General features: G+C 45.9%; 1 protein-coding gene across 1 annotated transcript in view; it reads left to right on the top strand.

The window, feature by feature from the left end:
• Positions 1 to 3,552: 3,552 nt before the first annotated feature.
• The window catches only part of LOC143132848 (uncharacterized), a 31,182-nt gene continuing 20,802 nt past the window's right edge, over positions 3,553 to 13,932 (top strand). Inside the window, exon 1 of the mRNA XM_076292671.1 lies at positions 3,553 to 4,546. Within this exon, the coding sequence (XP_076148786.1) occupies positions 3,553 to 4,546 (994 nt within the window). The remainder of the gene's footprint in view (positions 4,547 to 13,932) is intronic.

Genomic DNA, 13,932 nt, shown 5'->3' with positions numbered 1-13,932 from the left:
TATTGGCTGATCAACGGAAAATACTATCTCCACGGCTTATTTGATGCGTTTTAATGCAGAAAAACACCCTGGGGTCGCCGGAATTACACTTTAACACAGGCTCACAAACATGGAGACGTATATGGCTCTCAGTAGCAGCCACTGCAGCCGAGCAGTGGAGTGCTTGTGAGGGCCAGGAAGCTTGTCATTTTGGTGGCAACACCACGATAAACAATGAATGGGGCTTCCGAGCACACTCTGCACAGCTTGTGCCGGTGCAGTTTTGGGGCATGAAATTACATTAGGTTTACACATGCACTCCTGCAGTGGAGGTGTTAAACAATGAAAATTACATAAAATATTCAGCGACGGATTTACTGTTAATCTTTTAAACAATAATGTTAGTCAGCTGAGGCTCACAGAAAGAGAGAGAGACAGCGAGAGAGAGAGAAAGAAAGAGAGAGAGAGGCTGGAAAATAACTGTTAACGTGTGCATTTAAAATGGATGATTAATGCAGGAATTTGTTGAATGCCTCAAGCGTGTATTTAAGCATCAGGTAGAACTTCACCATTGGTGACTATTTTAGGTCTCGGGATAATGGACACTGCTTATTTGTTGTGTTTTTCTTTGTCTCTTCAGTGATTGATGCTTGTTAGTTGCTAATGCACTTTGTAATAGGTCAAACATGAGGGAACGGATAATGAGAGAGGAAACGTGTTATGTCCGCTGCTCTTTGAATGCTCTCTGTAACTCTCTATAAGATCTTATCCTTAGTGCGAGTGAATTATTAACATTTTTCCCATAAATGAAAAATTACAGTACAAAATACCTTGTCCCCAGTCATGTGATGAAACAGATGACATGCAGCGTAGTTTTAAATCCCATGAGTTGCCATTTACCAAATCATATTATATGGATTCATATTTTAGTCATTGTGAGGAGGTGACTTCCCCCTCCTCACGCGCTACACTGGGAACTCTTTATCGAGTAGCGTTTGTGTGACACTTTCCGCGGCAGATTTGATTTTCTGCCTGCGCGGGGAGGAGAGACAGAGACTCGATTCACAAGCACACACACACACACACACGAACCTCACCGGAATGTTTATGGACATTGTTGTGATTATGGACGGTGATTGAATGACTGTGGGATTGGGGAAAGATAACGGGGAAGTGTTTGAACTTTGGGGGGAGGAGTCGGGAAATGTTTGTTGCTCTAACGCCATTAGGGAAGCAGTGCGCTTTTGGCGTTTTCAAACACAGAGCCCACGATAGCTAAACACATTCACTAATAATTTTCCCCCCCGTCATACTTTGCAACAAAACACCATCGCCAACATGTAGTGTAGGTACCCACTACCATGTTTTATTTACACACATGTTTCGCCAGTATTTCCCTCACCTAGTTTCAAACACAAACCTCAAAACACTCACCCATTTCTCAGCTCCAGCCTCTCCATAGCAAAAGCGCGCTTGCTGTGGGAGGAGTGTTTTTCTACCTGCCGTCGGAAGCACGGTCACAAGCATTCTACTCGGGTAGGGGGATCAGATCTATTTTGGTTTATTATGAATGTTTATTTTTCTTTTTGGGATTATGTGATGATATTATGTGGGTAAGGGAACATTGTTATTATGTTTACTTTGATTTCTTTATTGTTATGGCCATTCTAAATACTTTATTTAGGGGTTTGGTCATGGGGGTGGTTCTAAAACACTTGTGCCCGGAATGATGCCTGCCCGTACCTCTGCCCCAGCCAAGCTCACACAAGACCCTGTACAAAGAACTGCCGGTCCCATAGTTTGCTACCACTGCAAGCAGGAAGGTCACATAAAGCCCGATTGCCCCAATAGAAAACCCAAGTACTCAACCCATAGCTGTATCCCTAGGCCAGGGGAGGGAGGTACAGGTTTTATGGGTAGGCTTCAGACAATGCCTTTGATGGTTAATGGTAGCAGAGCTATTGCCCTACTGGACTCAGGAAGCACACAAACACTAGTTCAGCCCCATCTAGTTGAGAAACTACATTGACGGGAGAAAGCTCAGAGTGTTGTGTGTTAATGGTGACGAGCATGAGTATCCTGTAGCGGATGTATACAATGAAGTGCAGGGCCAAACCTACCAGATATCTGTTGGTGTGGTAGAAAGGCTTAGTCACCCCGTTGTCTTGGGCCAGGATATTGTTGTACTGCCCGAGTTGTTGCAAGATGTTCGGCCAGTCAATCTTGTGATGACAAGGGCTCAGCGTAAAACGCAGGCCCAAAACAAAGATGATGATGATGATGACTCCAATGCCAAGGACAAGAGCTAGCCTGTGCTAATGCTGAGTTCACTTCCCCAGCCCAAAAGAAGGGTAGAAAAACTAAAAGGCAGCGCAGACAGGCTAGGCTGGTTGGCAGTGTTGAACAGGACATGACTGTTGATGTACCTGATGATGTGGAGTGGGGTGAGGTCCCAGAAGACTTTGGAGAGTTGCAAAAGCAGGATGACACATTGAAAGGGGCCTTTCAGTGAGCCACACATGATCCAGCCAGTGCAGATGTTGTCACAAATTTGTCTGGGGAGTTTTATGTGGTGAGAGAGGGTCTGCTTTATCACCAGCCAGTGGAGGGCAGGCCAGAGCAGTTGGTTGTTCCTTCAAAACTCAGGGGGAGGGTGCTAGAGATGGGGCACGATATCCCTTGGTCAGGACATCTTAGTCTTACTAAGACATATGACAGGATAGCGTCAAGGTTCTTTTGGCCAGGGCTTTACTCTGACGTTCAGAAATTTTGTAAGAGTTGCCCCACCTGCCAGATCACCAGCAACCGCCAAACAAGCTCTTATCCCCTGCAGCCCCTACCAGTCATTGAGACCCCCTTTTCCCGCATAGCCATGACAGGCCACAAGTACATTTTAGTTGTGTGTGACTATGCCACCCGCTATCCGGAGGCCTTCCCTCTCCGTAAGATAGCTGCCAGACCAATAGCCCAGGCCCTGCTACAGCTTTTCTCTAGGGTAGGCATTCCCCAAGAAGTCCTCACAGACCAGGGTACGGCCTTCCTGTCAAAGACCATGAAGCAGGTCTACCGTTTGCTGGGCATCAAGGGCATAAGGACCACCCCATAACACCCTCAGACCGACGGCCTCGTGGAGCGTTATAACCAGACACTCAAGGGCATGTTGCGGAAGTTTGTGGTGGTCAACGGTAAGGACTAGGACCGTTGGCTGCCCTACTTGCTGTTCGCCTACAGAGAGGTGCCCCAGGCGTCCACCGGCTTCTCGCCTTTCGAGCTGCTTTACGGCAGGCAGGTGAGGGGGCCTCTGGATGTCCCGAGGGAGACCTGGGAGGGACCATCAACACCGCAAGCCCGCAGCGTCTTGGCCCACGTCCTTCAGATGAGGACAAAATGGAGGAGATGGCTGAGATGGTGCAGGCCAACATGGAGCAGGCCCAGAGTCAGCAAAAGGCTTGGTATGACCGGGCGGCCTGACAACGACAGCTCAAGCCAGGACAGAAAGTGCTGCTGCTCCTTCCCACCTCGGAGCAGAAGCTGCTTGCCAAGTGGCAGGGGCCGTATGAGGTGGTGCGGCAGATGGGCCCTGCGACCTACGAGATCAACTGCCCAGGGAAGAGAAAGCCCACACAGGTCTTTCATGTGAATCTCCTGAAGGAGTGGTACGACAGAGACGTCAGCCTGAAGCTCCGGGTGCAGACTGTGGCAGAGGAGGAGGACACACCGGAGCAGTTCTTTCCCACCAGCCAGCAGTCTGCCACCCTGGTTTTGTCTCACCTCTCCACCCACCAGCAGGAGGAGCTGGCGGGTGTCATTCCGGCTGGCCTTTTCCAAGAGAGGCCAGGGTACACCAGCATTGTGGAGCACGACATCCCGCTGAAGGACACTACACCTGTGCGTCAGCGGATGTACCGCGTTCCAGAGCGTCTCCAGCCACACCTCAGGGCCGAGGTGGATGAGATGCTGTCACTGGGGGTCATTGAGCGCTCCTCCAGTGAGTGGAGTAATCCAGTCATGCTGGTGCCGAAAAAGGATGGGACTATGCGCTTTTGCATTGACTTTCGGAGGGTCAACGCACAGTCCCAGTTCAACGCCTACCCCATGCCGCAATTGGAGGATCTGATCGAGCGGTTGGGGAAGGCAGCCTACATCACCACCTTGGACCTGTGCAAGGGTTACTGGCAGGTGCCCTTGACCAAGGAAGCCAGGCCCTGCACAGCGTTCCGCACACCACAAGGACTGTTCCAGTTTGTGGTCATGCCCTTTGGTCTGCAGGGGGCGCCGGCCACATTCCAACGTCTGATGGACAGCGTGTTGGTGGGTACAGACTCGTACGCCGCAGCTTATCTTGACGACATTGTGGTCTACAGCGCCACCTGGGAGGATCATCTGCGTCACCTCGGTGACGTGCTCGGACATATCAAGGAAGCGGGTTTGACCATCCACCCGCTGAAGTGCGCCTTAGCCCAGGAGGAGGTGCAGTACCTGTGCCATGTCATGTCACAAAGTCCGGGCGATACTGGACTGTCCCAGGCCACAGACCAAGAAGGACATCCGGTCATTCCTGGGCCTGGTCGGGTGGTATCGCTGGTTTGTGCCGAACTTTTCACGGAGGGCGGCACCCTTGTCAGACTTGACGAGAAAGGAGGGAGGAGAGATAGAGACTCGGTTCACAAGCACACACACACACACACACACACACACAAACCTCACCGGAATGTTTATGGACATTGTTGTGATTATGGACGGTGATTGAATGACTGTGGGATTGGGGAAAGACAACGGGGAAGTGTTTGAACTTTGGGGGGAGGAGTCGGGAAATGTTTGTTGCTCTAACGCCATTAGGGAAGCAGTGCGCTTTTGGCGTTTTCAAACACAGAGCCCGCGATAGCTAAACACATTCACTAATAATTTTCCCCCCGTCATACTTTGCAACAAAACACCATCGCCAACATGTAGTGTAGGTACCCACTACCATGTTTTATTTACACACATGTTTCGCCAGTATTTCCCTCACCTAGTTTCAAACACAAACCTCAAAACACTCACCCATTTCTCAGCTCCAGCCTCTCCATAGCAAAAGCGCGCTTGCTGTGGGAGGAGTGTTTTTCTACCTGCCGTCGGAAGCACGGTCACAAGCATTCTACTCGGGTAGGGGGATCAGATCTATTTTGGTTTATTATGAATGTTTATGTTTCTTTTTGGGATTATGTGATGATATTATGTGGGTGAGGGAACATTGTTATTATGTTTACTTTAATTTCTTTATTGTTATGGCCATTCTAAATACTTTATTTGGGGGGATGATTACTGTTTTGTTAAATGGTATGGGCCAGTTGTTTCTGATTGGTCCAAGCTTAGGGTAACAGGTAGGGTTATATGGGGGTACTTCAGTCTGTGTAGGGAGAGCGACAGGAGAGGAGCTATGTGCCGTGATGCTGTACTGCTGTAAGTGCCTGCTATTCTTTGCCAATGCCATTTTTGTGTTTTTGTTTGCTTTGCAAGACTATGCTCAGCCGTATGCACCGGGGCTAGTAGCTAGCATTAACAGCGTCTATTATTATTTTTGACACTTTTTGGACATTTATTAATTTTTTTCTTAGTTTGGTTAGTTTGTTGGCATTTGGCACTATTGGACAATTTTGGAACTGCACTATTTTTAAAATAAAAACAAGGAACTATTTTTGGACACTGCTGCCCCCTTGCCTTGTCACCCTCAACTGTCCAGTCTGGCATCACCCGCACACGGGGTACCACTCGCCCCCTTACAGTCATGCACTGGTATTTATAGATTTGTACAGTAAGTCCAAACCATTTTATAATTTACATTAAGAATATAAAAGATTTGAAGTAGGCCCTGTCAGCAATGATGTTCTACAAGGATGCATGCTTGGACCATAATTATTCTCCATGTACCTAACAGATGTGCACTTTCCCTCAGAGAGGAATCCAATCTGACATTCCAGCAGGGGGCCTTCTCTGTTTTACACACGCAATGTTGACTCCATCAAAATTAAAAGTCTACTGGTGCACCAAACTTCAATGGGCCACTCATTCAGTACACCACAGATCTATGAGAGACTCAAAGCATTCTTGAATAATATCAAGCCATGAAGAAATCTGGCATCAACCTATGCGTGGTGAACAGGGTGAATCGTTTTTTTTTCTCTCTTTTTTTCTCTGAAATACAAATCTACTGAAAATGCAAATAAGCCATGTCGGTGATGTGGAGGAGGCTGCAAATATATTTTTTTATTATTATTTGAACACCAACAAGCTCCTTTTTTACCCACAGCGAGAGAGCAGAGGCAAGCTATTTAGGATATAGCTTGACTAAATTGAGACAACTGGGTAGGATCAATACAAAATAGATAGTGGGGAGAAGACAGAGAGGCACAAAAATTACAGACATCGCAAAGCCGTCGTGTACGTGAGACAAACACAAGGCGGCTGTTCTTTCACAAGGTGGAAGACGGCCACAATGAATTTTGGCAGAGACACCATTATGAGATTTCCCTGAATCAAAGATGGAGGACATGAATACATGGATTCACATTTCATTCATTTTTGTAAGTATCAAGAATGTTTTGGTATACCACAATGACTTGTTAAAACCTTTCCTCATTTAGCATTGCCAAGTATCTGTAGCACACAAAAATGTCACATCCTACTTCATTATATCTGCTTTTTAATATGTTCTGTTACAGGGATAGGAGAGGGACCTTGGATAACAATCGCACAAGGGAGTATCACTTAACTGAGAATTCAGATATGAAAATGGTAATGCTTTCATATTAATGGTGACCTTTATGGACAAACCTAGCCTTAATAGGCATGTCTGCAGCACCGTGCAGGGTGGGTAATTGGTTTTGCAGAGAACATAAGCACTGAGAAGCCAGATACACTGTCTGAGAGTACGGTTGCTATGGGTGCTCTGCAGAGAATGAAGCTGGTAAAATCGTGGGTGATCAGGGGGTGTAGTGACCTTGAGCAATCATTGAGAGGTGAAAAAGGAGAGGCAACATTTGGGAGCAATCAACACAATGAACGAGTGACTGACTGGAATAGATTTCATTTGCTTCAATTCATCAGCTCAGTTGCTCTCAACATTTGTGTGTGTGTGTGGGGGGGGGGGGGGGGAAGAGAAGGAAAAAAATTAATCACAAACAACACCCAGGGTTTCTGCCGGGAGTTTGTCAAAGTTCAAGCATCTCATCCGGTGAATTGCTGCGGTTGTCAGGTTCGAACGGCTTGGACTATCAATACAGCAGTGGCCCAGGGGGTGTTGCACTGAAAGATTCTGGCTTCAACACAATCACTTACAGCCGAGCGTTAAAAGACAACGCTGCTTGTAGACTCCATACCTAAAATTTTACAAACCTTCAGTATATTTGGGTCAATCTCTGGTTACAAAATCAATTGGGAGAAATCTAATATGCTTAAGCTAAACAATATACCAGTTAAAGGGCCAGTTAATCATCCAATTCCATTACAAAGCAAAATCACTTACCTGGGTGTACAATTCATACATCTATGAAGAAAATTGTTCAATACAAATATGAGACTATGCTAAATAATGTGCAGAGAGATTTGAAAAATTGGGCTGCACTACCAGCATCATTCAGATCTAGGGTAGCGGTGGTTAAAATGAATATTCTGCCCCGTGTTAATTTTTTGAGTGCAATGATACCTCTAGCACCACCGGTAAAATAATGGAAGAGACTTGACTCACTTATCAGACAATACATATGGAACAATAAATAACCCAGACTAAAATGTTTAACGTTGCAACGCACCACAAGTAATGGAGGATTAGCTTTCCCCAATTTTAAAGTATACCATCTGGCCTTTCAGTTACGTGCTCTTAAGATATGGTTGGACCCCTTAGCTACTGTTCCATGGAAAGATATAGAACAACAACTTATTCATCCTGTACGAATAGAGGACTTGGCCTTTGCATGTGTTGGTCTGAAAAAATGTTTTTTAAGCTATGGTCCTATCATCACAAACACAATATCCAATCTTAGACATGCAGAGAGACTTTTGGGCTACACAAATAAATGGCATAAGCATACACCTTTATGGCACATAAACCCTTTACATGCAAAATGTGGAGTGAGAGGGGTGTGTATACATTGGACCATATTGTCAATGAAAAAGGTTTACTGAGCTTTGAAGAACTTAAAACCAAATTTGATACCCCCAAAACAACATTCTACATGTATTTATGCATACGATCAGCCCTGAAAAGTCAGGATATATCATGGGGAACTCCACTTGACACACACCCCATTTGGAAATTGTTTTTTTACTTTCCAGTAAGGAGAGTGGCATCTACTGTCTATAAGACAATGATGGAGGCAATTACAGGGAAACTTCCGATAATTCAAATATGGAAACAAGATTTGAATATTGGAAACGACATGATTGACTGGGAAGCGGTGTGGGATAAAATTTTTCATTGCTCTAAAAACCCAAACCACCAACATATCCACTTTAACATCTGTCATAGGACATATTGGACTCCCTTAGAAAAGGTTCATAACAAAAGCCATTCCAAGTCCCCACTGCACTTTCTGTAAACCAGAACAAACTGGGACCTTTCTACACATGGTATGGGAATGTGAAGTAGTACAGGAATTTTGGCACAAAATAGCAGAGACTATAGGTGACTTAATAGGCCGTCCAATTCCTGTTGACCCCATTGTCTGGTTATTGAATGATGATTCCAAACTTCAACTGTTTGAAAAACAGGAAAATCTGGCTTGTGGGGTCAACCGCGGCCAAGAAAATGATAGTGCAGAGATGGTTGCCACCACACTCACTTTCTATGCAGCAGTGGATGGCCTACTTGAACTTTCTACAGCAAGGATAAACAAGGCAAATCGGAGAACCATTAACCTATGGAAAGACGCGGCTGAGCAGATCTCTGATATGTTGAACTCTATTGACAAGGAACCAGATGATAGCTCTGTAGAGACTGATTAGACATGGTGTGATTTATGTTTTTCCTTTTCCTTAAATGTGTGGGTGTTTTTTTTTTTTTTTCTCTCAGCAGACCGCGGGGTGGGGGGAGGGGGGTTATGGGTATATGGGAGGGTGGTGGGCAGGGGGGTGGCGGGTGGGGAAACCTAGTTCTGTGTTCATATATCATTCAATGTGATTAAGGAACTTATTACAAAAAGACGTCAATATACTCCACTTGTACAGGAAGATCTTGTAAGCGTAAAACACAACAAACAAGTGTTGAATATTACAATTGATGTCAATAAAAATCACAAAAAAAAAAAAAAAGACAACGCGGCGCCAAAACACTCTCACAGTAGGCAGCCCGTCCTGGCGGTGACACAGAAGCTAAGTGTCATGTTCATCACTATATGCAAGGCACCGGTTTCGATCAGATGTTTGCTTGTTTTTGGGGGGGGGGGCTATATCCCTGAGCTGTGGACGTCTGTCAGGATATGGTGTTTCTGTTGCTGGAATGCATCAAAGTGTTCGCTCAAGCTGTAAATAACGCACAAATCCAACATCCCTGGATTTGTGCCACCATGGTGATTGCATGTCTCTGAGACAGCATTTGAAACTAGGACAGTTACATACACACAAGGCTTCAAGAGGGGGAAAAGAAACGGAGCAAAAGAAAATACTTGTCATTCTTCCATCTCCTCACACGTAGTTCTGAAACCTGGGAAAGATAAGACAGAAAGACAGGGCAAGAGGAGAGCCATGGAAACTAACCAACCAACCAACCAACCAACCGCTTTGGTTTGCTGATACCTTGAGGATTAGCTTCCAATGTCTGAGACAATGCTGCCTTAAGTACCACAAATATAGGCGGATATGAAGCTTAAAAAGGCTAAGAGGAAAGCAGCAAAGCATGACATGTCAATCTACCCCCGCCCCCCCGAGCCCCCCTCCACTGTAGAACACTAGATAAGACAAAAAAGCAAAGCTATTTTTGATTCAGTGAACACAAACAGGTGATAAGAAAAAATCTCCTCACCAACCTCACTTCTCTGCTAAGGGGTGGACGCCACAGTGCTTGTTTACCGGTTGACTTACCCGCTTTGATAAATGCTACAGACACCATCTTTTTTCTGTGACTTCAATGACTTGTCTGTGGCGAGGCAAACAGGCAAGACACAGAGCAGACACAAGCAGAGGGCAGCGATGGAGCGAGGAGCCTAGTAATCAACGTCCCATGAAATAGGGTGGCTTTGCTAACTAACTGTCTTCAGCATATTTACGGGCAGGTTTGCTAGCTGTTATTTTTTTGCAAGTCAGCTCGGCAAAATTGCCTACCAGAGCTCACTAGATAGCCCCAAAAAAAACCCCTATGGAGTACTGCCCCAGTGTCCAAGTATAGCAGATGAGGAAGGTGTGTGTGTGGGGGGGGGGATCAACACAGAACCTGTGAGAGCACTCTGGATCGGGTGCTTAAATAAAACCCAGAGTATATTTTATTCATGCTAAGACTCTGTGGGGGTTGGGCAAAAGAGATGAGCACTTCTTTCTACCCTTTCAGGCATGTGAAAACGCATTGCATTACTGGAATATGGATTGCTATTATAAAGACGTATTATGGTTATAGATGCAAAAACTATAACAAGAACTATAAACAACCTTTTAAAATGACATACAAGGGCTAACTACTTATAAGACTTCTCAAATGGAGGTGTGAGGGGGCAGTATCCAGGTGAACATGAATTTGTGTGTGTGTGTGTGTCTGTGTGTGTGTGTGTGTTTGTATGAGGTTATCCATGGCATCTAACAAATGCAAGTAATGACTAATTGCACGTCGTCATGATTACACAGCTTAAGATTAGTTGCACCAACCATTCCCTAATTATTCTGCTGACGCAGAACCAATCTACTGTGCAATGCAGCAGTAATTACAGTGTGCGTACTGTATAGTGTTGAGTATTTAAAAACAACCCTTACGGCATGCTCACGTTCAGGTGCGCCGAACAACAAACATGGCCGAGCAGAGCACTCAACACCTCACATGTGAACACATTCTGATTGAGGTCAAGGCTGTGTGGTGCGTACACTAAGGTCAAGCCCCTTTCGCTGCGCCACGCCACCCCACCTTGTTGAGTCGAGAGAGGGTGGAGATCTGCAGCTCCGTCAGTTCTAAATATGAAAATTGATGAGGAGAAGGGGCACGCCACTGCATCTCTATAATGGAGTGGAGATGGTTTGATTAACAGTGGCCAGCAATATCCCAGGGGGCCATTAAGTGTGCTGTACATCTGGACTTTATCTAAGGGTCCGCCAGCATTGATAGGGATAAATGATTACATAAGGGGGGGTGTGTGGGTAGTGCAGGGGGGGGGGGGGGTGAGGAGGGGGGGGGTGGCTGGAAGATGGGGAGGAGCAATTAGAGGTAGAGGTGGGTGGAATGGCTCTTTGCCACATCCTCCATCGCCTTTCAAGCCTTGCGCAAGGTCAGTGCCACCGGGAGTGTGTTTAGAACAATCCCCACAAATTGTTGGAGCCCAGTCTTGATAATCTCCCCGGTCCCCTCTAATGGATCTGAGATATGTTTACCAAGTGCTTGCACCCTCGCAAAGTCATTTTGCAATCTTTCCCCCCCCTCCCCCTAACACAATAATAGAACTGGAATTGGCTTTTTGATCAATGACATCAGTGGTTAACTTGATATATTTAATAAGCACAACAACCTTGAGCCATGGCTGCATCTGCATTCTATGGTGTTTGCCAAAGGTAGTAGGCCTAGTGGTGTGTGTGTGTGTGTGTCTGAGCACATGTATATATGTATGCATTGAGCACATGGGTGATTTGCAACAGTTCCTCCGACGTTCCTCCCACGTCTGCTGATTTCTGTGGTCTCAGCACTCGGCCTCATACTCTTGTCAGTGTGCACATATTTAGCTCCTCTCCCGTTCTTGTCGTGTCTAAGCCGCTTGCTGTCGCAGTTATAACTATCCCTCCAAAAATACTCATCTGCCATTACAGCCATCTTCTACTGTATATCATACAAGTGTTAGCAGCATCAACAGTAATTGCAACAGCATTATTTGTAACACTTTTGAGTCCAGTGCTAAAAAATGTGATGCATGCCACATCAGTGCAGATGCTAAAAGCTCATTTGGATTGTTACCGAATTTCATATTCAAAGAAAGTCTGTAGGAATGTCCTAACTGGTGTGTGTGTGTGTGTGTGTGTGTGTGTGTGTGTGTGTGTGTGTGTGTGTGTGTGTGTGTGGTACGCTGTCCACTTGGCCAGAATGTGTGAGAGAGAAAGAAAGAGGACACAAAGACCCCCCTACTCCCCATGCAGCCCCCCCCCACACACATACACACACACCCACACACCCACACCATGAAGCCCAGACCAAAGTTGCTGTGAGGGCTATTCTATTTCCCCCACAGTCTCCTCCACAGCAGTAATGGCTGAATAGATAGGAGGGGACAAGGCTGGGCCTTCAACAAGGATGTGGAGTGGCTGGCAGCAAATGACTGCTGTCTGTTTCCCAGGCCTGTAACAAACGCAGTGTCTGCTGCATCCTTCCAATGGACTCATTACCGGCGAGCGTGACACCCTCCCTCTTTCTGAACGGATTGGTCAGAGTCCTCTGCTGCATGTCAAGCAGGGAGTCAAGCAGAAGGACAGATGCTCTAGCGTTCTCTTCTTTAACAATGATTACATGATCAGGCAGTTACATAAACATAAACACACACACACACACACACACACACATATACATACATACATGCATACACATACAGTAATATAAACACACACATAAAGCACATACACACACGTATGTATGCATTTATAGTACAAACACACACACATACACACACACACACACACACACACACATACAGAAACACACAGTACAGTACACACACATACATGTACACACACACACAGGCTGATGTATAAACGTTTCATTAAGCTGAAAGAAAGCAATCAATACGGCACGTCTGCCCGTGGGAACGTACTGTCTGCACTGATTTGCCCAGATTTGCTTCACCTCAACAGTAACATATCCAACTCTGGTGATGACGTCCTGTGTGGCTATGGGTACAAACCATCAGAAGGTCTGGGGTAATTGTCAAAAGATGGAGGGAGACACATCCTAAAGCACAGGGCTCACTATGGTCAGACAGTCTTCTTCCTTAGCACAGCCAGCAACAGTGAGAGTGGGGTGGGGTGTGGATGGGGTTTGTGGTTGGGTGAGTGGGTGGGTGGAAAATTGAACAATATGTTCTATCTAAGTGCTTCTAGAGAATAACTCTTTGACTTGTTACTCTTTCTGGGCTCCGGCCGTGCCATTTTCTAATTGCATCCCTTTGGAGCGTTTTAAGACAAGGATTTCTCATGCCCGTGTCTTTGTCATCTTAATTCCTCATAATCGCAGCAAGCACCCATAATTCACTCAAGTTTTTCTATGGCCTCATTGTCTTTCCCACGTGAAATTTTTTTGTTGCTGGATTTCCCGAGTTCCTAGAGAAAAAGAAGAAGGCGGGGGGGGGGGGGGGGGGGGTGTTGCGGGGGGGGGGTGTTGCGGGGTATTTTGCGTGTTACAATGAGAAAGCCATTACAATAGTTGGCACAGTGAACCCTCAAAGGCCTTGGCACAAAAAGACTGAGCAAACCAGAGAGAGATAGAAGTGCAAACTCATTAGTGTGGCAGCTCCCAATCGAGTTGTGTTATAGAGCGAGCGTTTCGCCACTCACTGTTCATCTGATAAGTGTTATTTGTAGCACGTCAAAGCTGCAGTTTTATTCACAGGCAGGGACGGCTAAATGTCCTTTTTGTAGTCTTTGGTGCAGCCCCAGATGGACAGTCACTACATTCTGGCATACTGTACATCCTCCCTTTTCAAAATGTGAACTCATACTGAACTTGTATCGTGAGAGCATGACACGCTTGCATCCTTTCTATTTCAGTAAGTGCATAAAATTACACATTATTATGCATGACTT

Source organism: Alosa pseudoharengus, unplaced genomic scaffold (assembly GCF_046254945.1).
Source record: "Alosa pseudoharengus isolate Yale_2024_CS ecotype anadromous, Long Island Sound unplaced genomic scaffold, YU_APseudo_1.1 YU_APseudo_1.1_scf_19, whole genome shotgun sequence".
In the NCBI taxonomy this organism is placed as follows: Eukaryota; Metazoa; Chordata; class Actinopteri; order Clupeiformes; family Clupeidae; genus Alosa; species Alosa pseudoharengus.
Note: the sequence above shows the minus strand (reverse complement) of the source record. Positions and strands in the feature narration are given on the sequence as shown.